This window comes from Vidua macroura, chromosome 15 (assembly GCF_024509145.1).
Source record: "Vidua macroura isolate BioBank_ID:100142 chromosome 15, ASM2450914v1, whole genome shotgun sequence".
Taxonomy (NCBI): Eukaryota; Metazoa; Chordata; class Aves; order Passeriformes; family Viduidae; genus Vidua; species Vidua macroura.
In genome coordinates, this window is record NC_071585.1 from 10,971,015 (window position 1) to 10,997,725 (window position 26,711).

Below are 26,711 nucleotides of genomic sequence, written 5' to 3' on the forward strand. Positions count from 1 at the left end.
GGAATAAAAACAATCCCTACCAATCTGATCCAAAACTCTCCTGGCTCAAAATCCAGCAGCTGGTTTAATGCTGAGGTTATAAGGAAAGGACACCAAGTGCTTACGAGAATTTAATTATGTGAAGAGCCCCAATACAATCTTCAATCTACAACTGACCTTGTCAATCTCCACAGCCTCTGCAGAAGCCTAAAAGGTCACTTCACCTCCCAAAAACCCAGCAGAGAGCAAATGGCATCAAACTGGGAAAAATCCTTCCTAGTTCTGCAAGGCAAACTGCAAGAGTAGAGAATCATTGGATCATCCAGCCTGGACAGAGTGCAAACAATTCAGGAACACTTCACTCCCCTGTACATACCTGTTTCCAGGTATATACCAATGTTCAGCCTCCAGAAACCCATATCAAGCAATTTCCTATCTTTAGCAGCTCTCCTGCTTAGTTGCATAATATCTTCCACTAAATAATTCATCAACTTTCTTCAAAAATCTATGGTTTCAGCATTGAAGGGCTGGGAAAGGTGTAAATAAAACACTGCATTCACAGAAGCTTCTAAAGCTGCATCTTCACAACCTAAATTATTTTTCATTCTGTTTTTTTAGAGATATGGATATTTAGATAAAAATATATGTTGATATACATAAACATATTTATTTTTTCAATGCATATATTAGGTATATATATTTATCTTTGAGTGACCAAACTGATCTCACCCTGAAGCTGGTCCTGAGGGTTCTTTGGACCAGATCACCTCCAGGAGTCCCTTCTAAATAAACTTCTTTTGTCATCCTAATTAAGTAGATACTCATTTAGATAGATCTGTATATAGACCATGTGCTTTCTTGGAAAAGGCTCTCTAAGGATATTAATATAAGAAAAGCAGTATATAGGGTATCTGCTGGAATAGCTGCCTTGGTAGCTCCCAGGCCAATTGCAGTCACTTGGAGGTGGTACTCCTCCCAAGGGACCTGGAGATGGAGATGCCTCAGCAGAGGAGTCCTGAGGGTATCTGCTGCCCAGCTGCTGCTAGAATTCAGTAACAAAACCAGATCAGCAGCTACAATTTACCTACTGCAGCAGCTCACAGGAATCCAAGTTCTCACAAGGCTCCAAAGGATGCTCTGGGAGACCTCCCAGGTAAGGACTTTCCCAGGGCTGGAACCAGGGATGTTCTGGCAGCTGAAGCAGTAAGAGATTCCCACTGGAGCGCTGTTTTCTAAAGTCTGTGATCGGTAGAGCAGGGGCTGGAGCACCAGGCCAGCATTCCCCCAGGATGTGGAGGTGCTGCAGGAGCCACCAGCCTCTCCAGCGGCGCTCCGGGCTGTGGCCCTCTGCTGGCACACATCCCACTCCCACGCTCCTGCTTGTGCAGGCCAGCACAATCCAGCTTCAGAACATTGTTTTCCTTTAGTCTTTTGTATAAATCACAATTCCTGCAAATAGTGGGTTTATTGCAACAATTCCATAATAACATTACCACCTTTAGGGCAACGACCCCTGAGCATCTTCACCCCCGTCTGTGATTTCTGGGGCATGAGCCACTCCACTGCTCAGCTACACAGCAGTTACCCACCAGCTGAAAATGCTCTTCCTGCTGCTCTCCTGATTCTTTCCTGGAGCATCAGTCACAAATGTCACTCGCAGTCACCTATGTCAGAGGCACACACTTCCTGCCCTGCAGTCATATTACATATTTATCAGAGATCTGCAGGAAGATTTTCAGATTGATTTTATTGTTTAGAATTTAGTGCTCAAAATGAAAATAAAATCAGGAAGAAAGCTATAAAAACAACTCTTGTGGGCACTAGAACAAAGGCAAAGGCTGGTATTCAGTTGCCTAAATGCTACTTAGTCTCTCTGCCTCATTAGTCTGTACTACTGAGTGTACAGTTCTTGCTACAGGCTCAGAAAAAGACTGAACTTGAGAAAAAGTTTAAGGTATGGACCAAAAAGTGGGATTTTTTAAACCAAAAATTTTCTAATAAGATAAAATTTTAATGTGATTCTTCATCTTTAAAATACAACCCTTAATGTTTCCTTACTACCTTCTGTAATAAGGGGAAACTATCCATATGCTTCATAAAGATGTATGGCTTAATTAATATTTGCATACTAGAATTTAGAGGGAACAGCATAAACAAACATTCCCATTCAGGATCTCAACACCACAACCCAAGTCTCTTGTTACTGTTATTCCCTGTACACTCATTTGACTTGCTCTCTTCTTGGAATTTTTTTAAACATTTCATTTCTTGCTCTTTACAAAAGCCAAGAAACACAGCCCACCACCCTCATATTTTAACATAATGTGCTGCAGCATCAACACAAATGAGTGAAATCCACAGATGCTGTACACAAAAATTTAGACAGGATTGTTTCTGCAGACACATTATTTTACCAGAACAGAAAAACCTGTCTCAGGCAGCATATCTTCCTCACAGGTAACAGACTGACCTTCATTATCTTGCCTGGTATTTTCTGGGCAAACCTCTTTTTCTGTTCAATATTCCATAGCTTATTCAGAGTGGGAACTGTATGTCAGGGGCTCGGCTCAGGTTTCTGTTCACTTACTCAACTTTTGTGGTGTGCTTTTCAGGGCTCAGCTTTCCCATCCTCTCATTCACACAGAAGTGCACCCTGTGAAAGAAAAAAACCCACACTTTAAAAAGGCATTAGAGAGTGCGTGGCATCAGCTCGTTGCAACACTTTTGGCACAGAGCAGCTCCAGCAATAAAACAAGCCCAGCTCTTCCTTTCAAAGGTGATGCTTCCCAACTCCCTCTCATCTGACTCCCCAAAATACCAAAAACAAGGGCTCCCCGTTGCCACCACCTACACCCAAAGCCATTGTAACATTTCCAAAACACACGCGGTGCTGATTCATCGCCAAGCTCATGCCTCAAAGATTTAAAAGTAAAATTGATACCACACAGAGGAAGTTGAGGTTTTAACTGGTGCTGGTTGAGTAAAAGAAAATTCTCATAACACCTAAATTATGTCATTTGAGAAAAAATTATTTGCCTGCATTTAAGACTGCTGAAAGTAATGGAGGGATGGGCTTAGAGGGAAACGGCACACTGACTGCAAAGGCTGGAGCTCCTTGTGCTCCTGGGCATTTCTCTTTTTCAGGAGGACACTCCTCCATGAAAGTAACAGTAGAAAGCTGGCACTACCCTTGCAGAATGCAGTTGCTAACCACCCTATGCAAGAGGCATTAGCAATGACAACTCCAAACATCCTGCAGTCCAGTAGTGATCTTGGGGAAGTCCTGACCTTGCAATCAGGTCTCAAAGGAGCTCTTTCCAACAAACAGAGCATCAATATTGCAGCAGTGGTGGAAAGAAAACAAACAAGTTCAAATGAAATATCACAGTGAAGGACTTTGGCCAAATTTGTTACCCAATAAACTTAAAAGATTACTAAAACCTGAAGAGGTACTACATAAGCACAAGGAGAGAATCAGGGATTTAGCATCAGGAATCTTTCACAATGCTGTGACCCAGCCCAGGAAGAGCCAGTGAGCCCGAAACCAGAGGACATCCCTTCTGAGGAGGGAGGGGATCTGGAGGATGAAATTGGAGTAAACTATTTCAAAACACAGCTGATAGTGCTGTGCTTGTATACTATAACAAGGTAAGCACAGCCTCCCCCCAGGGCCATGCCCTGCCCATGCTGCAATTTGTTCATCAGGGTGTGTGGCTGGGAGAGGGAGGCTTCCCACTGGAGCTGGTTTAGTGTACAGTAAAAAAACAAGATTATTGATCCACAGAGAAAAAGTAAAAAGCACATGAACTTCCAGCCCCAAACTACTTGTGCATTTTACCTAGCATTGCTTTAATCCATGCCTGGGCTGCAAACAGGTTCAGTATTCCTGAACTTTCTCCTTCCCAGGCAGTGCCTGCAGTGACTACACTCATGCTTCCTTCCCCCCAGGGTTCTGTGGAAAGCAGGTTTTCTTACAAAAGAGGGGAAGTCCATTGTAATGCTACAGAAAGCAACAAAAATTACAAAAATGACAGAAGAGACTGAGATGGTACTCATCTTTTATATTGACTACATTACAGACTGACAGCATGTTTTCAGATGTGTGGCTTTGCATGTCTTTAAATTCAAAGAGCATTCCCAGGAGAACAGGGCTTCTGTGAGACAAACCAGTTGGCAATTCCATGGTACAAAGTAGCATTTGAACAAATTATGTACTTTCAGATTGGTCAGCTCATTTTGCTTCTAAGGAATTTTTCTGCAATGTTAATCAGTGATTGTACTTTGATGGTGGTAAGCAAATGTGCATCTTGACATATTTCCAGCCAGAAATGTAATTCCCTTCTAAATTGGCATAGATTCCTCACTGTATTACTCATGAAAAGAGGTATTTATAGTAGTTTGATGAATATAATATGCACCAAAATTATACACAGCTCAACATAGCCCAATTTTTATTTTTTTTTAAAAAAAGAAGAGCTATTCTTTCAAATCTGTGTATTTTCCATCTGCAAAAGCATTTGGGAATGAAACCGTAAGCATCATGCTAAGAAGGTTAATATCCAGATGCCTCAGACAGATGGCGTTATTAGTCTGCCTGGGCTTGACATCTAGTTTTCCAAGTTAAGGAGCTTTGGTTCCTTGGATGGCTGACAATCTGAGAATAGCCAGGGCTCTAAACCTGATGTTTACTGTAACAACAACAGGCAACATTGCAGCTTTGCCTCAGACTTTTAGCAAAAAAGTTACACCAAGATTAATCACACTCAGAATGTACTCTAAAAAATGCTGTTGCAGCTTTAGGTTAGGACTCCTACTGACAAAGGCTGAACCACAGAGAACAGTACTTGAATTTTGGTTTTTAAGCTGGCTGGTTTTTTTTCTTTTGCTACAGTCTAGACCTCAACTGTACCATCTTTTTAACTGTTTAGCCTATTCAGCAGGTAATACAGGAAACAGAAAAATCTAGAGAATGGCTCTCTTCTGCAGTGAACTACAGCTTTACAGCTGTTGTTCTTTTAGGGTTCCCACTACCCATTTTCCCAGAGAGATGTTTTTAAGGGGAACATAGATTTTATAGGATTAAAACACTCTGAGAGCCATATGAACAAGAGGTATCAGTTCAAAAGTGATTATTTCCACCCATTTATATATAATAGAAATTGGTGAGAGTTGTAGGAGCAGAGAAGGTAAAAATGCTAGCATTTGTCAAAGAGAACAGCAACAAGAAAAGCACCCAACTCTATCAGCCCTTTACAAGTCCTCATATACAGGTAAATAATACAAAATTCCCAGAAAAACACACATAGCAGGAAGACTTTCATCTTGTAATGAGAAATACACATCTGACACTCATCAATAGTAATGCTTACATTACAGCACAAATAAATACTCATTAAAGGTACGTGGAAGTAGAGGTAACGTCTGTGTGTATAAATGCACATTCCAAAAATAACAGAGCAATAATGCTTCAACAGGAGACCTAAAAAATGCCTATCAACAAAAGCAAATAGTGCTTGTTCAGGCTAGCTCAGAACTCCTTGTGGTGTGCTTGCATTGTGAAATACATTTTTAAGTGAAGCAGGAATACAACTGTTTCATTCATTAAGAAATACAAAAATAACAAGCAGAAAATGCATCTTTAAGGGACACATACACCAGATCACAGAATCAGTTATGCAATGCATGTTAAATAACTCATTGTTTTGCAAAGTATGCCTCTGGCTAGTGTGAAAGACTAAAAATTGGGTGTTACACTTTTAATCACCTAATATTAATCCAAGGTATTACCCATATAGAGTTTGAAAAACCACTGAAAATGCCTTCTTCCAAATAGCTCAGAAAGTAAAAGGTCCGTAACAAAGTAAACCACATAAATGTGGCATAAACTGTTGATTACATGATAAACACTAACGCATAGTAGTTACAACAGGTCAAACAATCCTAATCTAAATGTTTGGATAAGCTGCCTTCTATCAGAAACCCAACCCTCTCACAGACTGTAGGAGCAAAACCCCATCCCATAAAGCATTTGAGAACTTTACATTTTTAGCCATTTTAAGAATTTCTGCTTCACAGGCCATTAAGTCCACATGTGCAAAGTATCTTGTAGAGTTCGGGCACACCTCCGTCAGTGCCCAGCTGTCAGTTCACACCCCCACCTCCCCCGCAGGGCTGAGCCCCTGGGAGCAGCACGGGACTGCCAGAGCCACTACTGGAGCCTGGACTGCAGCTATTGTAACACTCACCACCAAAGCCTGCCCAGTCCTGGAGGGTAAGGACTGTTACACTACAGAAGCCTGCAGGACAAAACACAGCTTTTATTTTGCAAGTGTGTCACACCACCAGTGACCCACAGAGATTTACTGCCATGGAAGCTGTCTGAGCTGTTAGCATGTTCTAAGCCACCTTTCCAGCACCTGATGTTAAAACAAACATGTGGGAGGTACTTCCACAGACTTGTGCAAGTATCACTGCACTACATTTACAGATGTTTAGCATGTTTCTTTTTAATGCAGTAGTAATCAGTATTATGAAAGTGTAAGTTAGGCTAGTTTTATTAGCCAAATAAAATTTACAAGTCAAGAACAAATTGTATTTTAGAACAGACATGAACACCCATTACTATTAAAAAACTGTCTGTACATCACAACACACTGAGTTCAGTGACACTGTAGTCTGAAAAGTTTGGGTTTGTAGATTCCATTTTGGTCATGCAGATTACAAAAATAAAAAAATCTGTGTTTTAAGAAAACTACTACATTTTTACTTTATTAAATGCTGAAAGCAAACTAATTGCTCTTATTTTCTATTTCTCACAGGTGACATCAACACAATGGAGCATTTGGTCCTGAACAGAAGGCCATTAACTTATCAAGATAATTTTAGACATAGGAATTTCAGAACTCAACTACAAACTAAGGAACAGCAAAGTAGAGTTACTTTATTTCTATCTTCCTTACCTTCCTAAAGCAACTGTGAAGTCACAAACTTATTTACATGCCAGCTATACACCTTATTTCAGCTCAGTTCTTCCTATGCACCTCTATGCAAACAAATCCACCCAGGGCTCAGAAAATCATTAAATACCTTTAAACGCATGAGCAAAGGTTTATCAACAAATCTCTTATAACTAGGAACTGTACTAGAAACAGGTTTATATTCCAAAAGTCTTGAAGTCACAGTGTCTTTAATGCCAACCCATACAGATCTGCACTTCTCTGTATTCCATGGTACACCCTGGCATTGCTGCCCCTTCCCCAACCTGTGCTCACAGGATCCTCTCCAATGTCACCCGCAGGGTCACAAGTTCTCACTCCCAAGAGACCAGGGGTCACAGAGCAGGTGCCACCTGCTCAAGCCACCAGAGAACATGGTTAAACAGGTGACAATCTTTTGAGGGCGACACGAGGCACCCTACTCCCTAATCCACATGCGATTTTTGGGATCAGCTCTTTGTCCTAGCAGACATTAATCCTACAAGGACTACTGCACACAGGTAACAGCACATTTCAGCATAGCACTTGCCAAATTGTCAGATTTCACAAAGTCACTTTTTTAAAAACCTACTTGTTTCTAGTATCAACATATTCTGTCACAGCACATAATATGAAAACACCGTAAAGCTACAGTTGGTGCACAAACCTTTAGCTTCCTAAATCAAACTACAAGACAGACAACAAAAGTGAATTTAACCATTTCTCTGCGAGCCAGGCTGTTCCTTCATAAGGTTAAGGCAACAACACTGCAAAGACTAAATCATACCCCCAAACTAACACAAGACCTAGAACTCTGCTGCTCATTTCAGCTAAAAACAGGAAAACTGGGCTTCAAATGAAGTTCAAGGATGACTGTCCAACACAGTTGTAAAGTGCAAAAAGCCTTCAAGTCCAGTGAGCCGAAATAAAACCACCTGAAGCTGTGCACGGACAAGAGCTGGCACTTGCAGTGTTTTATAAACTCAAACTCTGAAATTGACTTACAACAATGTATAAGAGATGCTGGTGCACAACAGTGACTAACAGGCTTTTGAGATAGAAAATTTACAATATCATTGCAAACAGCAAGTTATTTGGAACCTATTCATAAAAGCTCAGCTAAGCAAAAGAGAGCCATAAACAACCACAATCAGGAGGAAACTCAGCTCTCAGTTGTCCTGTTTAAGCTCACAAAGGCAATTAAGGTGATGCAGTTTCACTTCTAATAACATCAAAGCTCATTTCAATTTAAATCAAGTTAGACTGATAACAAATGGTAACAATACCTTGATATTCCATTCGAAATTCTTCAGCCCAGAAGCACCAAGCTCTACACATTTAACTTTTCAGTGGAATCAGTGGGAATTATATGCCTAATATCTTGCATATCTGGACGAAAGCAAAAAGCAGCTTTTATGATGCAGTCCCATGAAACATCAGCATTCCAAGAGCTTAGAAACCTGAAGTCAAAATAACTTTGTACTTTTTAAATGCATGCCCCACAACATACTCTCACTCAAGCATATAAGGAATTCAAATCTTTTATTTGATATCCATAAACCCATAAACGTTGCTATTCTATATTTCTATGCAGGAAGGCAGTTTTCCCCTAAAACATTATGCTTTTTAATAAACAACAAACTTTAATTCTATTGCGTGAAAGGGCTACAAATATACATTTTTTAATCAAGCAGACTACACAGATATCTTTGCTTTACAACTGGCACCTATGTTACTGGTACACTTGCTGGCTCACTTCTCAGAGCTCTTTGCCCAGTTTAGATCACCACTTTCTGAAATGTGGGCAACTGCAATTATTATTTGTTAAATTACGTGCCGAGGCAGGTATTGCAAATCCATTCCTTTCCCCCCCCCCCACCAAATCAGTAGTCAGGGACCCCATCTTTATTCACATGCAGATGTCACTGCATTCTACACCAGTCATCTAGTGGCATAAAATAACCTTCCAAAGTGTGGTAGAATCGTCAGCAAGCCAGTTTTACTCCTGCTTTAAGGAAGCCCACAGCACGGGGCTGCCATCCTGACAGCAGACGGAGCTGCTGCGAGAGTTCTCAGGGAACTTTCAGGAAGGACAATAGTTCCGAGTGAAATCTGTTAACCCGGGGCTAGGAAAACAAGTATGCCTTTAATAGAAGGGATAAATGTCGACCCTTTCCTGGAAGGAATCACACACAGACAAACCAAGGACTTGAAAACTAAGCAATAAGAAATTCTGAACATTTTATATGAATGAAGCACATGCTTAACACAAACTATTTCTTCAAAACTACACAGTACATACGCTGATGGAAAAGTCCTATAGAAAAAACTGACCAACCATGTCAGCACGTCAAACTGCCTAGTACAAGATGGTGGATGCACACAAACTGCCAAAGTGAGAACGAGTATTTAAAAAACAGACCACATCCATGGATTAGTACTTCAAAAATTTCTCTGTCGAGTGTTTGAAAGCCACTAGCAAAAAAAGTCAGTTAGGACCTTTACTGGCAACAAAATATTTACTACTCTAAGTACACTGAGATTTTTAAAGCAGAGGAACACTTGCTTCAAACCTAGAAAAGCCCTAAAACCGTGCGGAATTGATCCTAGGAAAAAAAATTAGACGTGTAAAGGTCAATGAACACAATGATTTATTTAAAAAATAAAAAACGTAAAAACCATTTTTTCCTCCTTTACAGAAATGTTAAAAGTCAGTCATGGGATCCGAGTAGCTTTTGTAGAAAAAAACGTAGTATCCAGGCATCGAGTCCTTACAACAAAGGAACTTCCCCCCAACCCTCCCCAGTTTTTACTCCAGATCAGCAAGACACTCCCCACCCCGCACCCCCCAAAAAACAAATTAAAACAAGACATTTTTCATTGCTAGTATAAAAACGACCAAGGTCCAAGTAATAATAAAAAAATAGAGTCCATCAATGACTGTAACACAAAATATGTGTATGTGGGGCCCAGTCCATCTTCAGAGAGAAAGAAGTGGCACAGGCAGCAGAGGCGACCCTCAGGGGGCATTTAGGAGCCGCTCCCACAGCAGGGAGGCATTTAAAAGGAGCTGCCCTACGGCGAATGAGGGGAGAAACCATTTAGAAGCTGCCCCGTATCGAAGGGAGGGCTCTCCACGCCCCCCCATCAATGGGTATGGGCGCTCCAGGTCAGAAAGAGCCGCCCCCGTAGCCTCCCCCACCATAGCCTCCTCTGTACGGTCCACTGTTACTGCGGCCCCCCCAGCTGCCGCCCCCTCCTCCACCTCCTCCGCCGCTCTTCATGGGGCCGTAGGAGGACTGGTGCTGGCTGTAGCTGCCGAACCCGCCGTACCCGTTGCCGTAGTCTCCGCCTCCCCCTCCGCCGCCGCCTCCGTAAGAACCGCTGCCATAGGAGCCGTACCCGCCGCCTCCTCCCCCGCCGTAGCCGCCGTAGCTGTTGTAGCCGCCGCCTCCTTTGGAAAGCCCGTTGTGATCCCGGTTGCCGGAGCCGCCGCCGCCCCGACCCCTTCCTCCTCTGCCTCCCCGGGAGGGCCTGGAAGAGCCGCCGCCTCCCCCGCCCGCCTGGATGTCCTCCTTGGGCACGGCCTTCTTGACCTCCACTCGGTGGCCCTGGATCGGGTGGAACTTGACCACGGCCGCCTTATCGGCGGCGTCGTGGTTCTGGAAGTAGACGAAACCGAAGCCGCGCTTTTTCCCGCTCTGCTTGTCGGCGATGATCTCGGCCTTCTCCACGGGGCCGAACTGGCTGAAGTGCTGCACCAGGTCCCCTTCGCCCACGTCCCCTTTGAGGCCGCCCACGAAGAGCTTCTTCACCTTCGCGTGAGCGCCGGGCTTGGCCGAGTCCTCCCGGGACACGGCCCGCTTCAGCTCCACCGCGTTCCCGTCCACCGCGTGGGGGGACGCGGCCATGGCGGCGTCCGCCTCCTCCACCGCCGAGTAGGTGACGAAGCCGAAGCATCGGGAGCGCTTGGTCTGCGGGTTGAGCACGACCACGCAGTCGGTGAGGGTGCCGTAGGCCGCGAAGTGCTCCCGCAGCCCGGCCTCCGTGGTCTGCACGTTCAGCCCGCCGATGAACAGCTTGCACAGCTGCGAGTTCTCCATGCCGCCTCCGGTGCCGCGCCTGGGCCTGGCGCCGAGACTCCTCCTCCTGTTCGGGGGCAGCTCCGGAGGTTTTTTCCCCCCCTGCTCCGTCTTGCCGCTTCTTCCCTCTGCGAGCAACGGGACCTCACGGCTGCGGCGGCCGCCGGCGGTAGCTCCCTCGGCGCGGCCCGGCGCCTCCGCTCCGCCTCACCTGACCGGCAGCACAGTCGGGGCGTCCCCGGTGCCGCCGCTCCCCCGGAAAGGCGGGCGGGGGTGGGCGCGAACACAGGCGCGCACAAAATGGCGGCAGCAGCTTCTCGGGAGCGCGGCCGGCGACTGGTGCCCACACAAAGGGGCCGCCGGGAGCCCCGCCCCCCGGGCCTTCCTCCCCCGCCGGCGCAGCCAATGAGAGCGACGCGCCGGCGGCGCCCGCCACTCCCGTGTAAGGGGCGTGGCTTAAGCCGCGATGGACGTGTACAGCAACCAATGAAAGGGCGCGACCTCCGCAAAAGTCCCGGGGTTCGCCGACGACGGACGCGGCGGGCAGCCAATAGGGGCGCGGGACGCGTTCCGCGCGCGCCGGGTGCAGGGGCGTGGCACTCTGCGTCAATGCTCCGGGCCCGCGGCCGTCAGCCAATGGGACGCCGCGTCCGGCCCGGCGCGCGCTCCCTCCCCGTTGACCCCGCCCCTCGGGGGGCGGGGCAGCGCGCGCGGGGCGGGGCGCGCGGGAGCGTTTGAACGGCGGGGACCGTTGGGCGCCCCCCGCGCGCGCCCCCCGCGGCGGAGCCGCGCTCCCGCGCGAGCGGCTCGCGGCCGCCCCTCAGAGCGCGGCGGGAGCCCCAGCGCAGCACGGGATCGCCTCCGGACGGGTCTGGGACATCCCCAGCGAGGCGGACCCTGCGTCCCGTCTGTCCCAGGACTCGTCACTGCGCTCTAAAGAAGTTCTTCCTCGCGTTCGTGTAAAACTTGCTGTGAATCTGTGGCTGCCGTTGCCTCGTGTTGCCGTGGTCGGCACCGTGAAGCGGAGCCTGGCCAGCCTCTTGGCAGCGCCCCGTGGGTACGGACGCTGCCGGCGGCCGCAGCGGCGGCACCCGCCGGGCTCGGCCCCGGCCGGGCTCCGGCTGCGGCCCTGTGCTCGCACCTCACCCCTGGCCTTCCCCAGCCCGCTCCGCGCTGCCCTCCTCGGGGCTTTAACCTCCGCTCCGCCCTGCTTCTGTCTGCTCCCCGTCAGCGACGGCTCTTCCCTCGTTCGTGCCCGCCTTCCCCTTGGGAAGCGCTCCCAGGGAACAGGGGCAGGATGAGAGGAGCAGCCTCAAGGTGTGCCAGTGAAGGTTTAGATTGGGTATCAGGGAAGAATCCTTCACCGAAAGCACTGTCCAGCCCTGGCACAAGCTGCCCAGGGCAGCGGTGGAGTCGCATCTCTGGAGGGATTTAAAAGACAGCGCAGATGTAGCACTTGGGGTCGCAGTTCAGTGGTGGCTTTGGCAGTGCCGCAGGAAGGGTTCGATTCCATGATCTTGAAGGGGTTTTCCAACTTACACATTTCTGTGATTCCTTCTCACTCACTGTTCCTGCTACTGTTTCCTCCCCTGCTTTCCCTTTCCAACCCTATCACAGCCTACGCACCCTTAGATCTCTCCTTAGCTCTGAAAAGGAGGTATTTTCTCAGATAAATGATTTGAGCTGTTCAAGAGTGTGCAAGCCCTGTGGAATGATGAATAGTGAGATAATTTTCCTTCTTTTTCTCTTACTTTTATAATACATTAAGCATTGCTGTCATGAAGACTGCAGTATTACTTTCAACTTAAGTGAATTTTTCATTAGAAAGTTTTTTTTTTTTGGTCTTACAGCCACTGGGGTTTATGTTAAAAATTAAGCAGGAGCTAAGAATGGCTGCTGTGCTGCATTAGGCACTGTCAGGATGTAGTTCCACAGTTTCCTGAACTGATCCTTCCTTTTCCCATGTGTCAGCCTTGATGCTTCTGCAAACACACAGCATCCACATAAGAGAACTGAGACAGCCATAAACGGTTTTATCATGACAAAGGAACTGGTTTTCAGCTGCCTCAGCTTTCTGAAATATTTTTTGCGTGACCTGCTGGTGCTGGCAGGAGGGAGGAAGCAGAACTGCAGCATCCCCCTGATGGAGATCAATTGGAAATGCTCCCTTGAAGACACAGACACAAGAAGAACATTGACTGTGCTGGAAGGTTGGTTAACCACAGCCCCAGAGGAAATCCAGAGAGGCTGAGCATGCTTTTGTCTCACAGGCTATCATTAACCTGTAGCATTGATAATTGCAATACAGTAATCTGATTTTACTCAGATTGGATTTTTTTTATGCTATAGCCAAGTCTATGGTAAGAGTAAATGACTATTAAGTGACTATGTTTGACAATCACAAGGAAAGTTGTCATGGGTTTAGATCCATTTATCTCAATATATGAACTGACACCATCATTTTATCTAGTTTGAGAAAAGAGAATATCCCATAATGCCACTGAAATATCTCTGGTTTTAAAACAAACAACATATCCTACTGTATTAAATAAAAATCTTCCCAGAGTCTGTCTGCAAGCTGCACATAAATCATAGGAAATACAAAACTATTTTGCTTACTAGTTATTGTAAGAGCTGTATGGCCCTTCACAAGATAAATTAGTATGTGTCATGTGGAAAATAATCCATGAGGGTTTTATAGACCTATAGTAATTTAGAGCAAATAGGATGAAAAATTAAGAGGAGCTAATTATGGCCTCAACAGATAACAAAGAAATCAAAGCTTGTTTACAGCACACTTTCTCTCCCTGAAAGCAAGACAGACAAGCCAAGGAACAGATCAAAGAAAAAAGTCACAGCTTGCATCACGAGGAGATGAGGGTCTTTAAGATGTGAGTAAATCAGTAGGAAAAATCAGCCATTGACTCAATTCAGGTGTAGCCCAAATTCTTCCTCTTCATTTACACTTCTAACTGGTTGATTAATGAAAGGAAAACGCCTTTAAGACACACATACCCATGTCTTGCAGGTGGAAATGTCTCCTCTGAAAATGCACAAAGGCCAATCTGCACTTGGCCCGGTGTCCCCGCCTTTCCCAGCTGCCGGAGTGAGCTCGTGTTGTTCATTCACACCTTCGCTCAAAACCTGCTCTGAGTTCAGTCCCTGCCCTGGCAGGGCTGCGAGCCTCACACATCCCTGTGCCCGGACACATCCCAGGCTCTGGCATGCAGGCTTCCCAGCCAGCTGAACATCAGCTTCTCCTGCACACATCCCTGTGCCCGGACACATCCCAGGCTCTGGCATGCAGGCTTCCCAGCCAGCTGAACATCAGCTTCTCCTGCACACATCCCTGTGCCCGGATACATCCCAGGCTCTGGCATGCAGGCTTCCCAGCCAGCTGAACATCAGCTTCTCCTGCAGATCCCACAGTCCTTCATTCCTCCCAGGTCATCCGAGCTGCCTCGGAGGCTCCAGCCGGACCTGTTGGATTCACGCCTGCTGAGGCACCCAGTCACCTGAGCTGTGCAGCAAATCACTTGGCACACACATTCCCAGGAACTAGGTGCCTTTCTGTGCTCCTGAAATGTGCTTTTCCTTCAAGCTATGTGAGCCAACGAGACACAGGTGCTGCCACTGTGTGAGTGCAGAACCAAAGATGAGTCTCACTGTGTGTGAGATGTAAACCAGAAACACTCCAGCTGCCACAGCAGCTTCCCCACAGAATTTTTAAACTGCTTTTTCCTGTAAACTAGGAAATGCATAATACCATCCTATGGATATAAATTCTTAGGAAAGTGTCATGCAAAAGAAATACATGCTTTTCACTTTCTGACAAAGCAGTTGCAGAATGACATTTTTTCAGCTCTGATAGCAACCTATAGAATTTAAAAAAAAAAATCAGCAGCTGAACTTTCTAAAGTTAGGTGCTTTTTCAGATAAAAGCTCCACCTGTATCATTACCTAAAGGAGATGTGTTTCTCAAACGAGAAGCATTAGCAAAATTATGTCAATTAAATCAAATGTCTTCATGGGACATTTTAATTAGTGCTTTAGGAAGAAGGAAAACCAAATCATGTTCATGCATACACCTTTCTAGTTATCCAGAAGAAATCATTCTACCCAGAGTCCACAGGAGGGCATTGCTGCTTAAGAGATTGAAAACCAGAGACATCTGAGCAGTCCTTTTCCAACACGACTTCCTGTGTTACCATATATTCTTAGTAAAAGCTGATGCAAAATAAACTATTAAGGAATTCTTTACATTAATTTTTGTCATTCAAGAAACATAACTTTGTCATGCTATTTCATGGGTCCAAACTGCCAAGATGGAAAATGAATAATTAAGTTTTGGAAAAGAGCATGAAGGGCAATAGAAAAACATCATGAAGTCAGAAGTAGTTCGTAAGTTATAAATATTTTATCTAAACCCTCATATAAACACAAAGTCATATCTTTTTAACTAGTTTCAACATCTTTAGTTACATCTCTGGCTTCCACTCTTGGCAGGCATTGATTATTTTTTTAAGCAATTTATGTATATCACTTGAATTTTTAATGAGTTTAAATGTTTTTTTTTTTAATATAGTACAATGCTCTAGGCTTAGATTTAGTTTGACCTTTCAGCAGACAGAAAGCATTTTGAAGCTTCATGCAGACAGTTTGCTGAATTAGTTCTGCATTCACATTGAAGACTGTAATAATACCACCTTAGCTACACGCACGTTTCACCCAGATTTTTCTAACTGTGCACAGGTGGGAGCAGTTGGGAATACAAGGGATTCAACCATAATTTCCCACGTCACTCTGAGATACACACAGAAGCAAAGATTTTTATTTTCATCATTTCAATGACGTATTATTAGACTTTTGGAAGGCTCACCCCTACCCAAATCAGCACCTCAGGCAGAGTGCAATTGTGTGGTTCATAGGGAGCATTTTGTGTAGAAATACAGCAGCACTACAAGCATTCCCAGCCTGGCACCTCGCTTTAGTTACAGGTGCAAAAACTTCTGAAAGATGTACAGCTGTCCTTGAGAGAGCTCCTGCCTTTTTGGCCAAAGTTTCTCTTTCACTCTGTTCTGCTGTTTGCACTTTCATCTGCATAAACATCAAATCTGTGATCTTACTTTGGAGACTTTCATGAATTAGTACTGATCAGGAGAGGGTTTTTGTTGAAAAGATTAAAAAATACTGAGAGGCAACTAGATAGACTTTTACCTCCCAAAGTCTGAACATGACACTCCTCAGGATAAAAATCTCTACCTTTTGTAAATTCAGATGGGGAATAAAACACTACCCCTCTCTTGTATTTGCTTAATGCAAAAAAAGATAACCTACAGATAAAAAGGTAACAGAATTACCGACAGGTACTATTTCTTCAGTAAGTAGTATCAAAGTTTATCTGTTAAACAAAATCTTCCCTGAGCCCTTTCTAAGGGGAGTTTGCTGAAGAAAGAAACACACCTTTGTGAAGGTTGAAGTGGAAAGTCATCAGAGAATTGAATTTGCATCCTTTTCTTTGGATTTAAGTTACCATTTTTTCCTTAAACCCTGCCCTCCCTCCTCTTCCCTCTGAAGTTCAATTTCTCTTTTCCTCTTTCATCTTTTCACTCTTCTTTAATAATTCATTATTTCTTTCCTTCTGTTTCCTAAAATTGTATATAAAAGCTGGCCATAATTTGAAGCAGCAAAATATGGTCTCAAAAGTCAAGATTCTTGTGCAGGATCAAAGACTGTAGTGATGTTGTGACAGATGTGAGAGGGGAGAATTTTCACTGTATCTTAGTCTGAGACAGACAGAAACCTAAGTTTTGCCAAAGGAAGACCTGGAGCCAGCAACAATCTCAGCCACACTCTGATCTTTTTCACCTGCAAATTTTTCATTATGTATTTTCTAATTAAATTAAAATCTACTTGCTTTTATTTTTTTCCCCCTTAGCTATTCCTGGACTCCAACTCTTTCTCATACCACAGAACCTCTGTGGGGTGGATTTGTGGTGCTTTTGCATGACTGATGTTAAACTTTGTTTGAACACAGCAGGAAGAGCTGAGCTGTGAAGCTCAGTAAGTACCTGCCTGAAATTAGCTGAAAGATATCCATGCTACTCAAGAAATTTTAAATGAGCTAGTGTAAGTGTTCTAGACAGGAAATAGCAATCAAGAAATCCTGGGTTTAATCCAGAAAATCAAAATGCTTGTTACCGTGTGAAACATGCTGGAAAATTGAAACGGACTGAGATTAATGGGAAAAAACTTTTGATTATTTAAGTATTGCTTAATTAACAATTAGGACCCTGAAAGATGTCATGCCATTAGAACAGCAGGGTTTGGTGCTCACAATGTTTTTATGAAAAGACTCTAGAATGGGAAAAAACAAACCAGAGATACAAATTGACATATTCCCCCCAAATCTGTGAGCTATTGAAATAATTCTTTTGGCAGAGACAACCTTTGGTAAAAGTGAGTTGGAGAAGTTCTAGGAAGCTATAAAGAATTGAATCAGGGTTTGGAAAATGGAATCTATTATAAAATATGAATTTATGCAGTCACACTCCTATTACAATTACTCACATATCTTATCTCTTTCTCAGTGAGAAAAGTAACTAGACTGACCCAAAAAATTAAGATGCTAACCTTCCAACCAGGGAGTGTATTCATCTTCATCTCAGCTCTATGCCAACTGAATAAGGTCCAGAAATTAGCCAACAGTTCATGGCATGACACAATTTTGAAAATTAATATGTTATTATAAGTAACTAATTTATAGTTATATCAGATTTTTAAACAGTTGACTTTTCATTCTAGGCATGAGCTAATTGAGAATCAAAATTAAGATCAGGCATCAAGGATATTGCAAAGGTGTCCTTTAGAGCTACGCAGTATAATGGAGTGAAACTTAAACTCCAGGTAGTGAACATTAATTATTTTTGTGACAATTTTTTCCAATTAGAAAAAAACCTCTGAGTCATGGAGCAGGGCTTCAACTTACACATGTACATCCAGTCCCAGTGCATACTTAGCTGTTATGAGCTCACATTATGAGCTATTTACTGAGAATCCCTTACTGGAGTGTTGATCTCTCCACAGAACAGGAAAACGTGAGGGGGGTGTGTTTTTCCACCATCACCGCATATTATCTTACTTTCATGGCATTAACCAGCACATCCAACACTAACATGAGATTTCCAATTATTCTTGTTTAATTTTCTATGCCTCTTTGAAGTGCTATGAAGAACAGTATTTATTAGTTAGCAATAATCCAGGAGAGAGATTTGCAGGTGTTGATTGACAAGAAGTTCAACATGAGCCGGTAAATTGCGTTTGAAAAATCTGACCTTGTCCTGGGCTGCATCACGAGCAGCGTGACCAGCAGCATGATGGAGGTGGTTCTCCCTCCCTCCTGCACTCTTGTGAGACCCCACCTGCAGTGCTGCATCCAGCTCTGGGGCTCCCACTGAGAAGGATGTGGATCTGCTGGAGCAAACCCAGATGAGGCCGTCAGGGTGCTATGAGGGCTGAAGCAGCTCTGCTCTGGAGCCAGGCTGAGGGAGCTGAGAGTACTCAGCCTGACAAGGGAACTCTCCAGGGACACCTCAGAGTCCTTCTAATGCCTAAAGGGGCTCCAAGAGAGCTGGAGAGGGACTTTGGACAAGGGCCTGGAATGACAGGACAAGAGTGAGTGGCTTTGTAGTGACAGAGGGCAGAGTCAGGTGGGATTTGGGAAGAAATTCTTGACTGTGGGGGTGGTGAGTCATTGGAAGAAATCACCCAGAGAAGCTGTGGCTGTCCCATCCTTAGAAGTGTTCTGGAAGTGACACTGGAAGTGTCCTGGAAGTGACTAAGGCCAGGTTGGATGGATCTTGGAACAGCCGTATCTAGTGGGAGGTGTCCCTGCCCATTGAAACTGGATGATTTTTAAGGTCCCTTCCAACCAAACCAGTCTGTGATTCCATGACCCTTCAGAGATGTTACAGGTCTCTGAACCAGCCCTTGGCCAATCTGCTGTTAAAGAATTCCTTCACACGGGAAGCTGAGAAATTGAACATGTACATCTCTACTAAATCTTATTTCTGAAGAATGAGGCTGCAAAAGGCAGAAACAAGGACTACTGCACAGGTACATAGGAGAAACAACTAAGCAAAATAAAAAATTTAGAATGATCAACCACCAGCAAAGATTCCTGCTGTCCAAGGAATCATGTAAATGCCAGAGCAAAAGGTGAACTTAAAAGAGTTAAATGTTATCTTTCACCAAGAGGTTGTTGCCAATGCTACACAAGTTATTACAAACTTTAAAAATCTATTATGGCACTTCACCTATCACTTAATACTGAGCAATTTAGAAATGACAAGAGCATTGATAAAAAGTAGATACAATTCTGCTATCCATTAACCTTTTTTTTGCAAACAGACGCTCCAGCATTTGGCTGAAAAAATACATTGTGATCCCTCCTCCAGAGCCATGGGTCCCACTTAGCATACATACCTTTGACATCAGGATTAAACACACAGAAGCAGCTACACCAACAAGCCTCTGATGCTGGATGTGATCCAATTCACAGCAGGTTACAACACAATAAAATCCACATGAGGCAGCAGGCTGATGCAACTGTAAAACCAATGGATCATATGTTAAAGACTCCGCTTTTTCCACAAATGAAGGACAGAATTATATTAGAAACAGAGGCATGTGTAAATAAGCAAAATGACCTTTGAAATTAAGAAATAGAACATCTTTTCATTTTATTGACTTATTTGCTTCATAAGTAGATATGCATTTTTATGGCCTGTTCTGATGCTTATCTATCACATTGCATGTTCATGTCCTGATTAACTTCTTGGGGTTACACTACAACCAGAAACAGAATTTCTAAAGTACTTTGGCAAAGCTTTGTTTTTATAGTAATATTGACATAATCAAACTCAGCAAGCTCTAGACATGCTTTAGAAAAATATATTCCCATTGCTTGATTGCAGCATTTTTGGTTAAAATATCGGAATTCCCAAACCACACCTAGAATAAAAAGCACTGGGTTAGACTAAAGAGAAGGAAGTTTTATGGGGAGATGTTAAGGCAGTTTTCCTAGCTGTCAATTAGGCACTTGAATACCTAATCCAAGATCACCACAGATGGTTAAAAAACAGTCTGGACAAACATCATGAATAGACTCAAATACATGAAAAGCAGAATGTTTTTCTGGCTGGTCACAAAGGCTCCCTCCACCCTGCACCTATTTTATTTGTATACTATAGCATGACAACCAACTATATTTTTAGATAATTAGTTCTGAAATGCACTTCAGTACAGCATCAGTATTGATCATCCCAAAAATCCTACTGCTTTTTGATAGTCATTCTCTTAAAAAAAACCAGACTGAGATACTGGAAGTGGACCCAGGTAAAAATGCAAGAGTTTATATAGCAACTTACCAGATTGCAGGTCCTAGGAAAAGCAGTTCTTTTCTCACTCCATAAATGTTCATTCTAAATATTTAGCAAGCTGAATGCTTGTTTTATAAACATGTGTCTACAAAATGTAGGGACTCTTACTGAAAAAACACTAAGAAAAAAAAAAACCCTTCTCACTATGTGCTAGTGCAGTGTGCCATGCCTTGCTTTCAGGAATTGTCTTTATCTGAGGAGTATAAGCTAAAATATCGATTTATAATGAAAATCTGATTATCTTAATTGCAATAAAGCAAATGATACACTTAATAGGATGTGCATGCTCTTTCCAAGCAGCTTATTGTATTGCTGTATCAATTAAGAAAGCAATATGCCATCTGCAGATGTTTATGTATGAAATCCTGCAGAGGGAAAACATTTGAACTACAAAACAGATTAAATAATCAAAAATGAAATTGCATGATAAGGTGTTTCACGGGGTGGAGGGAAGCAGCACAGTGGAGGAAAATCCATCCCCATGACTACTGGTCCTTCCTCCTCCCTGCTCACGGCTGTTCATCTCCTCTTGGATTCCAGAGCTTGTTTTATTCCTCAGCAGCCTTCCTACAGCCTGGCAGATTCAGTACTGCTGGAAAGTGGGGATCTGTGCTTTGTTACAGGCAGAGAAGAAAGGAGAGTTTAAGTATCGCTTTAGGAGACATGGCTTTGCTCTGGATTCTTTTATACAGAAAGAAGACGTGTTTGCTGGCTCAGAGGGAAAAGAAAAATTGTTAAAGCAGTGTGGATATGACTTGAATTTTTCATCAGGTAAGAAGTCAGAAAATCAATAAAACTATGACAAAAGTTACTGAAATATCTTTTAAAGCATTATTTTATTCTCTATAACCTATATTTAAAATTGAATGTAAATTTTCCTCCACATTTTAGCTGTGCAGTACTTAGGAACTTAATAAACAATGTTTGTAATTGAAACATTTACTGGTCACCTTGAAAGGATGGGACTGTTCATCTTTAGCATAGGTAAAAAAATACTTAGGAAAGAAAACCTTTCTAAAACTCATTTTATTTTAGACCTTTCTTTTGCTTATGAACGTTTCAGTAATGATTCTGCAGATACATGAATGTAACAAGACTAGGGGGTTTATAATATCTTACAGTGTTAAACTCTTACTATGATAGAGAATCTTTTCCAAAATGCATGGATTAGGGGTTGAAGTAATTATTTCTTTTTGTTAAACACTTCAATTCTGATATCAGCTGTAGCTGTGATCCAAGGATGCTGATTCCAATAACATTTATTTATTAGATTAAAAAATGCCAGTATGTATTACAATATAGTTCAACATGCTGTAGTAAATACTAGACTAACTTATTTTTTAATGCTATGAATACTCCAGATGTTTACCAAGACAGGTGAATTTGTTTTATTGCCAAGGAAATGTTTAAATTGCCTTGCAGAATGATGTGTACTGAAGACTGCACTCTTTAACTCCTGGCACAAACCAAAGAGTGAAAAGAAATGACACATTTTCCTGAGAAAAGGACAGTATAGATGCAGACTGTGCCTAAAACTGATGTAGCAAGTGAACTGATTAGGTCAATACAGGGACTTTTCCCAAACAGAAAATGCCAGAGAAGTCCTACCATCCTAAATTCTTGGGAGAGGACATTCAGAATTTGCTATCAAACTGTGTTGTGCATCCATGGAGAAATAAGCAAGCTTAGCAAATAGTGCATAAAATATTACAAACTTGGCTCAGCTTCATGGCCTTTTGAGTCCCCCACAGCTTCTCCTACTCTCATAAAAAGCAGGGAAGAGCAGAGTTTGTCTTTGAAGGCATCAGATCTGTACCAGCCAGGTGGACACCACAGGCACTGCAGAGAAAGGTCACCCCTTGGGGCAAAGCAGCCAGGCTTTGGATCCTCACACTTCTGAAGTGGCAGGAAACCTCACTGGGGCAACAAGTGCCACTCTCGTTGGTACATCTACCGTTCAGTGCCTCTGTCCTTCCAGCACATGCATCCTCGGGGGTGAGAAGCCCAGCCAGGCAGTCAGTGCTGCTCCAGGGAAAGGTGGGTGACAGCCACCAGGAAATAGGTGGCCTGAAGGGGCTGCTGCCCAAGCACATCATGGGCTTCTGCAAGTGGCTGTCAGTCACAGTCCCTGGCCTCTCTCCTGGCCTCAGGAGCAGAAGAGTTTCTGGAGCCTGGTGGGCACACAGTGGAGTACCCAGCTCTTGCTCTACTGAAGTAGGGACACCTTCAAAGGACTGCAAAATCTATCAGAGCCACCAGACTTCCATAGTTTTTGCAGCAGGATTGTAGAGTTTTTCATGTCATTCCCCAATACAGCTTTAACCAAGCCAGGTACATTCTTTAGGGAGACTACAGGGCTTAATGCTAGCCCTGACCACAATTTAGGTCATTTTTGGGACATCAGGGCCACACAGAGTCACATGTATCTACAGCCACTTCCCACTCCAACATGAGTATGCTGATTGAAAAGGGTATTTTAATCAGAATGAGAGTGGCAATAGATGCTCTAAAGGTGAGCATGGTGTTTTTTAGAGATTTTTAAGAATCCTAATTTGAAGCACCCAAACTTATATCAAACGGGAGTGTCAGGATAAAGCAGTCCAGGATATAACTCTGGCTGGAATATTCTTTGAGTGTCTGTGGGAAAACAACTACAGAATTCCAGTTTAACTCTGGATTTAGTGTTTAATTTTTTACAGGCAACCAAACATTTTTTTAAATCCTTAGTGATTAAATAATGGCAATCATTTCTGTGAAAGAGCTGACAAATCTTCTACACATAAGCAGATTTTTTCTAGTAATAATAAAATCCAGCTATCCCTTCTTTTTGTGTATCCTCTAACTTCCCACTGATTCTTCATTCTCCTTTCTCCACAGGCTCTCAACACCATTACTAGGGGTGAAGAATGATCTCCTTCCAGCTAGTTTTCCAGTAATTTCACAGAGGAATTAAGGTAGGTTAAAGTTGAGTTTTGAAAGATATATGTGTAGAACATATATCCATTACCCATTTTTAAATTTTAAAATAGCTCTTTTCATACTTAGCTTTTCCTTTCCCAGATTGGAAACAAACTCTTTCTGGCTAGAAAGCTGGTGAGCCTTTAAATTACCTTTTGCACTCAGTGATAAACTCAAACCCATCAAGATATTATGTTGAACCTAACTCTTCCCATTAATATAAGTTTTAAAACCACAGAACTGTGCTAATATAATATTTTTTCCTTTACTCCTGTTTGAGTTAGAGCTGAAAGAGGAGTTCCTTTCTGTATAACTACAATGTGAGCTTTATTTTGTTTACATTTTTCTCAGGTTAGATTTAGGAAAAAGGACATACTATCTTCAATGCATCAATAGCACAGGAAACTCCCTTTAGATATCATTCATAGAGGCTTTGAATGCCACTTGAGCTCAAGCACACATAACTTTGATTAATTCAGGAGGATTGAGTGTATTAACTCACATTGCTTTGTAGTTCTAAAGAAAATCTAAGTGTGATGTCTAAGCTAGCAGAGTGATGGCAGGACCCAATTCTTCTTTTCTGGTAGTACAAAAGCAACAGATTATCCTCATTGGAATCCATTAAACCTTCTTAAATCTTCAGCTGAGACAGATCTTAGAATACTTTATTCTGAAAAGCAAACTTTATCCACAACTGGTAAAAGAGGATTTGTGTGAAAGTGTCTGTACAAGTTTAGTCAAAGCTGCTATCACAGCTGTTTCTTGTGCATCAGTTATAGATCTGTAGCACTGTCTGTGCAGAACCTCAGAAAGGTGACATCAACCTCCTTCCACAGAGATACATAAACCCACTAATAACCATGTGCTTTCCCAGTACTGTAACTAATCATGTTAGATTTGCTCAAAACTTTAAGGGCACTGACTAAAATGATAGACACACAGTAGTCACTGCTTTGAAAATCTCCATGCAAAGTATATTCTAAATAATACAAGGTTTTGTCCATAGGTTGGAAGATGCTTCAGGATGGATAAAGCTGTTCAGCATCCCAGTGAAATCTTTAATCAAACTGTCTCTAACATTAGCCTTTCTCAGTTCTTGAACTTTGATACATGCCAACTTTCCTCCCTTGCAGAATTCTTGCTTATTACAGCTTACACATTGGTTACACTAGTGGGGCTTGTTGGAAACCTTTGCTTAATTATTATAATAAAGAGACGGAAAGAAGCTCAAAATGTCACCAACATTTTGATTGCCAACCTCTCTTTATCAGATGTCTTGATCTGTATCATGTGCATTCCTGTCACAGTTGCATATACCTTAATGGACCACTGGATATTTGGGGAAGCAATGTGTAAAATAGGCTCTTTCATACAAAGCCTATCTGTCTCAGTCTCCATTTTCTCACTTGTACTCATTGCTGTCGAGAGATATCAGTTAATTGTGAACCCACGTGGCTGGAAGCCTAATATTTCACATGCTTATTGGGGAATTCTTTTTGTCTGGGGGCTTTCCCTCATCATATCCACTCCTTTTTTAGTATTCCACCAAATAACAGACGAACCCTTCAAACATTTATCTTTCTACAGTGATTTCTACAAGAACAAGGTTGCTTGCATCGAAGCGTGGCCGTCTCTTACAGAGAGACTGATTTTCACCACTAGCCTCCTGGTTTTCCAGTATTGCTTCCCACTGGGTTTTATTTTTATCTGCTATCTCAGGATATTTGTATGTCTTCGACGGAGACGAGGTAAAATAGACAGGATGAGAGAGAATGAGAACAGGCTGAGTGCAAACAAAAGGATCAGTATGATGCTGGTATCAATCGTTGTGACCTTTGCAGCTTGCTGGCTGCCTCTCAATATATTCAATGTGGTTTTTGACTGGAACTACGAGGCACTAATGAGCTGTAATCATAACCTGGCATTTACAATCTGCCACCTTGTGGCCATGATCTCAACATGTATCAATCCCATCTTTTATGGATTTCTGAACAGCAACTTCCAGAAGGATTTGGTAGTGTTAGCTCACCACTGCAGATGCTCAGCATCACAAGAGGAATATGAAAATATTGCCCTTTCAAACCTGCAAACGGATGCATCTAAGGGGTCTCTGAAGTTAAATAATCCCCATGTGGATATATAAAATAATCTTACTGCAGTTTCCAAAATTCTGTATTTTGCTGCAGATGGCCTTTTTCTGCAGGCCTTGGTCATGTTACCACCAAGTTTAGAGGAATTCTTTGCCATTTAGTTCAGCAAAACCAGGATTATACTCCCATTGGCATAGTCCTAACAGGTACTTTATGATAGTATTAATGATGGTAAAACCACTTCCAACAGCCCTAAAGATCAATCATAATAAATTATAAACAGTATTAACATCTTACTTTTTTTCCAATAAAAATGTTTCAATTTTAGCCACTGATGGGGATGTCCTTCCTAAACACCTGGCTTCCCCCAGGTAAACCCTAAACACTGTGGTGTTCCTAACTTCAGCAGCCTTTCACACACTGTTTTCTGGCATTTTTATTTTCCAGCCCTACACCAATACCCTCCCTGATGAATCTGCAGTGTAGAGGCAGTTCACACTGTAAGGAAGGCCCTTGAAGTTATCCTAAGACTCCACCACCTTCCTTTCAGCCCCCTCATGCAGTTTGCTTTGGCTTAGTGGCAGTTCAGACCAGAAATTGTATTTTAACAAGGGAAAAGGCTAGAGCTGGACTTTTTTTTTTATGAACACTAAAACAGGACCCATTTGATGCACTGCAAGTTTCACTCAGAATGATGTTGTTCAAGATGAAATATATATTTAGTTTTTCTCCTAAAAGCATTGCATTCTCCAAAGCACCAGTAAAGATCATTGTTTTCTCTCTTACCATCATCACTGCTCCTTACAACAGACCTTTTAGAATCTCCATTATCAAAACAACCCACTAAAAATTCAGAGTAATATTTGTTTTAGCTACTTACTTGGATTTCTCTTTGAGTAGAAAATTGGTTTGCATTTTAATTTCAGCAATACTTTTCCCCACATTTCTGCACTAACAAGAGGGCACACTTGAGCAGATGTAGTCATTTCTGCTCACAGAAACACAATTTCTGTATTTGAAAGCATTTTCTTTAGTGACACAGTGCAAAGAAGCCTAAAGGGATAACACTGAACAGAACTTTTTTAAACTAAAACATTTTAAAAACAACTTTCTAGTGTGGCCATAAAAAAGTTGTCAAACTTTTTCTTCATCCATGATATATATAGTGGTAACATAAATAATCGGTTA

General features: G+C 42.7%; 3 protein-coding genes across 7 annotated transcripts in view; 2 read left to right on the plus strand and 1 right to left on the minus strand.

Annotated features, from left to right (window-relative positions):
• Window positions 1–11,660, minus strand: part of LOC128815106 (kelch-like protein 3) — a 62,574-nt gene extending 50,914 nt beyond the window's left edge. Inside the window, exons 1-2 of one of the 4 annotated variants that reach the window (XM_053991506.1) lie at window positions 10,287–11,658; window positions 2,567–2,632 (exon numbers count right to left, since the gene is read on the minus strand). In XM_053991506.1, the coding sequence (XP_053847481.1) occupies window positions 2,567–2,632; window positions 10,287–11,056 (836 nt within the window). In that variant the 5' untranslated portion in view covers window positions 11,057–11,658. Of the gene's footprint in view, window positions 1–1,568; window positions 1,586–2,566; window positions 2,633–10,286 lie in introns of those variants that run through there. The other 3 variants (XM_053991505.1, XM_053991508.1, XM_053991511.1) reach the window with 3 other exon arrangements.
• On the plus strand, window positions 11,502–13,360 carry LOC128815088 (uncharacterized). Its single transcript, XM_053991485.1, has 3 exons — window positions 11,502–11,514; window positions 11,741–12,092; window positions 13,007–13,360. Exons 1-3 carry the CDS (start codon window positions 11,502–11,504, stop codon window positions 13,284–13,286), a joined length of 645 nt encoding a protein of 214 aa, XP_053847460.1. The 3' UTR covers window positions 13,287–13,360.
• Window positions 13,361–17,859: 4,499 nt separating this feature from the next.
• On the plus strand, window positions 17,860–25,576 carry LOC128815109 (neuropeptide Y receptor type 6-like). Of its 2 annotated transcripts, none has more exons than XM_053991515.1 (4): window positions 17,860–17,941; window positions 21,168–21,246; window positions 23,353–23,429; window positions 24,440–25,576. In XM_053991515.1, the coding sequence occupies exon 4, from the start codon at window positions 24,458–24,460 to the stop codon at window positions 25,574–25,576; it is 1,119 nt and encodes a 372-aa protein (XP_053847490.1). In that variant the 5' UTR covers window positions 17,860–17,941; window positions 21,168–21,246; window positions 23,353–23,429; window positions 24,440–24,457. The 2 variants fall into 2 exon arrangements, with proteins under 2 accessions (XP_053847490.1, XP_053847491.1); XM_053991516.1 differs by lacking the exon at window positions 17,860–17,941 and adding an exon at window positions 18,285–18,344 and having other exon boundaries at window positions 21,099–21,246.
• Window positions 25,577–26,711: the final 1,135 nt, after the last annotated feature.

Coding starts and splice junctions, on each gene's coding strand:
- LOC128815109 (XM_053991515.1), top strand. CDS start 24,458: ATGGATAAAGCTGTTCAGCATCCCAGTGAAATCTTTAATCAAACTGTC.
- LOC128815088 (XM_053991485.1), top strand. Junction 12,093..13,006: donor CTCTTGGCAGCGCCCCGTGG/GTACGGACGCTG, acceptor CCCATGTGTCAG/CCTTGATGCTTCTGCAAACA.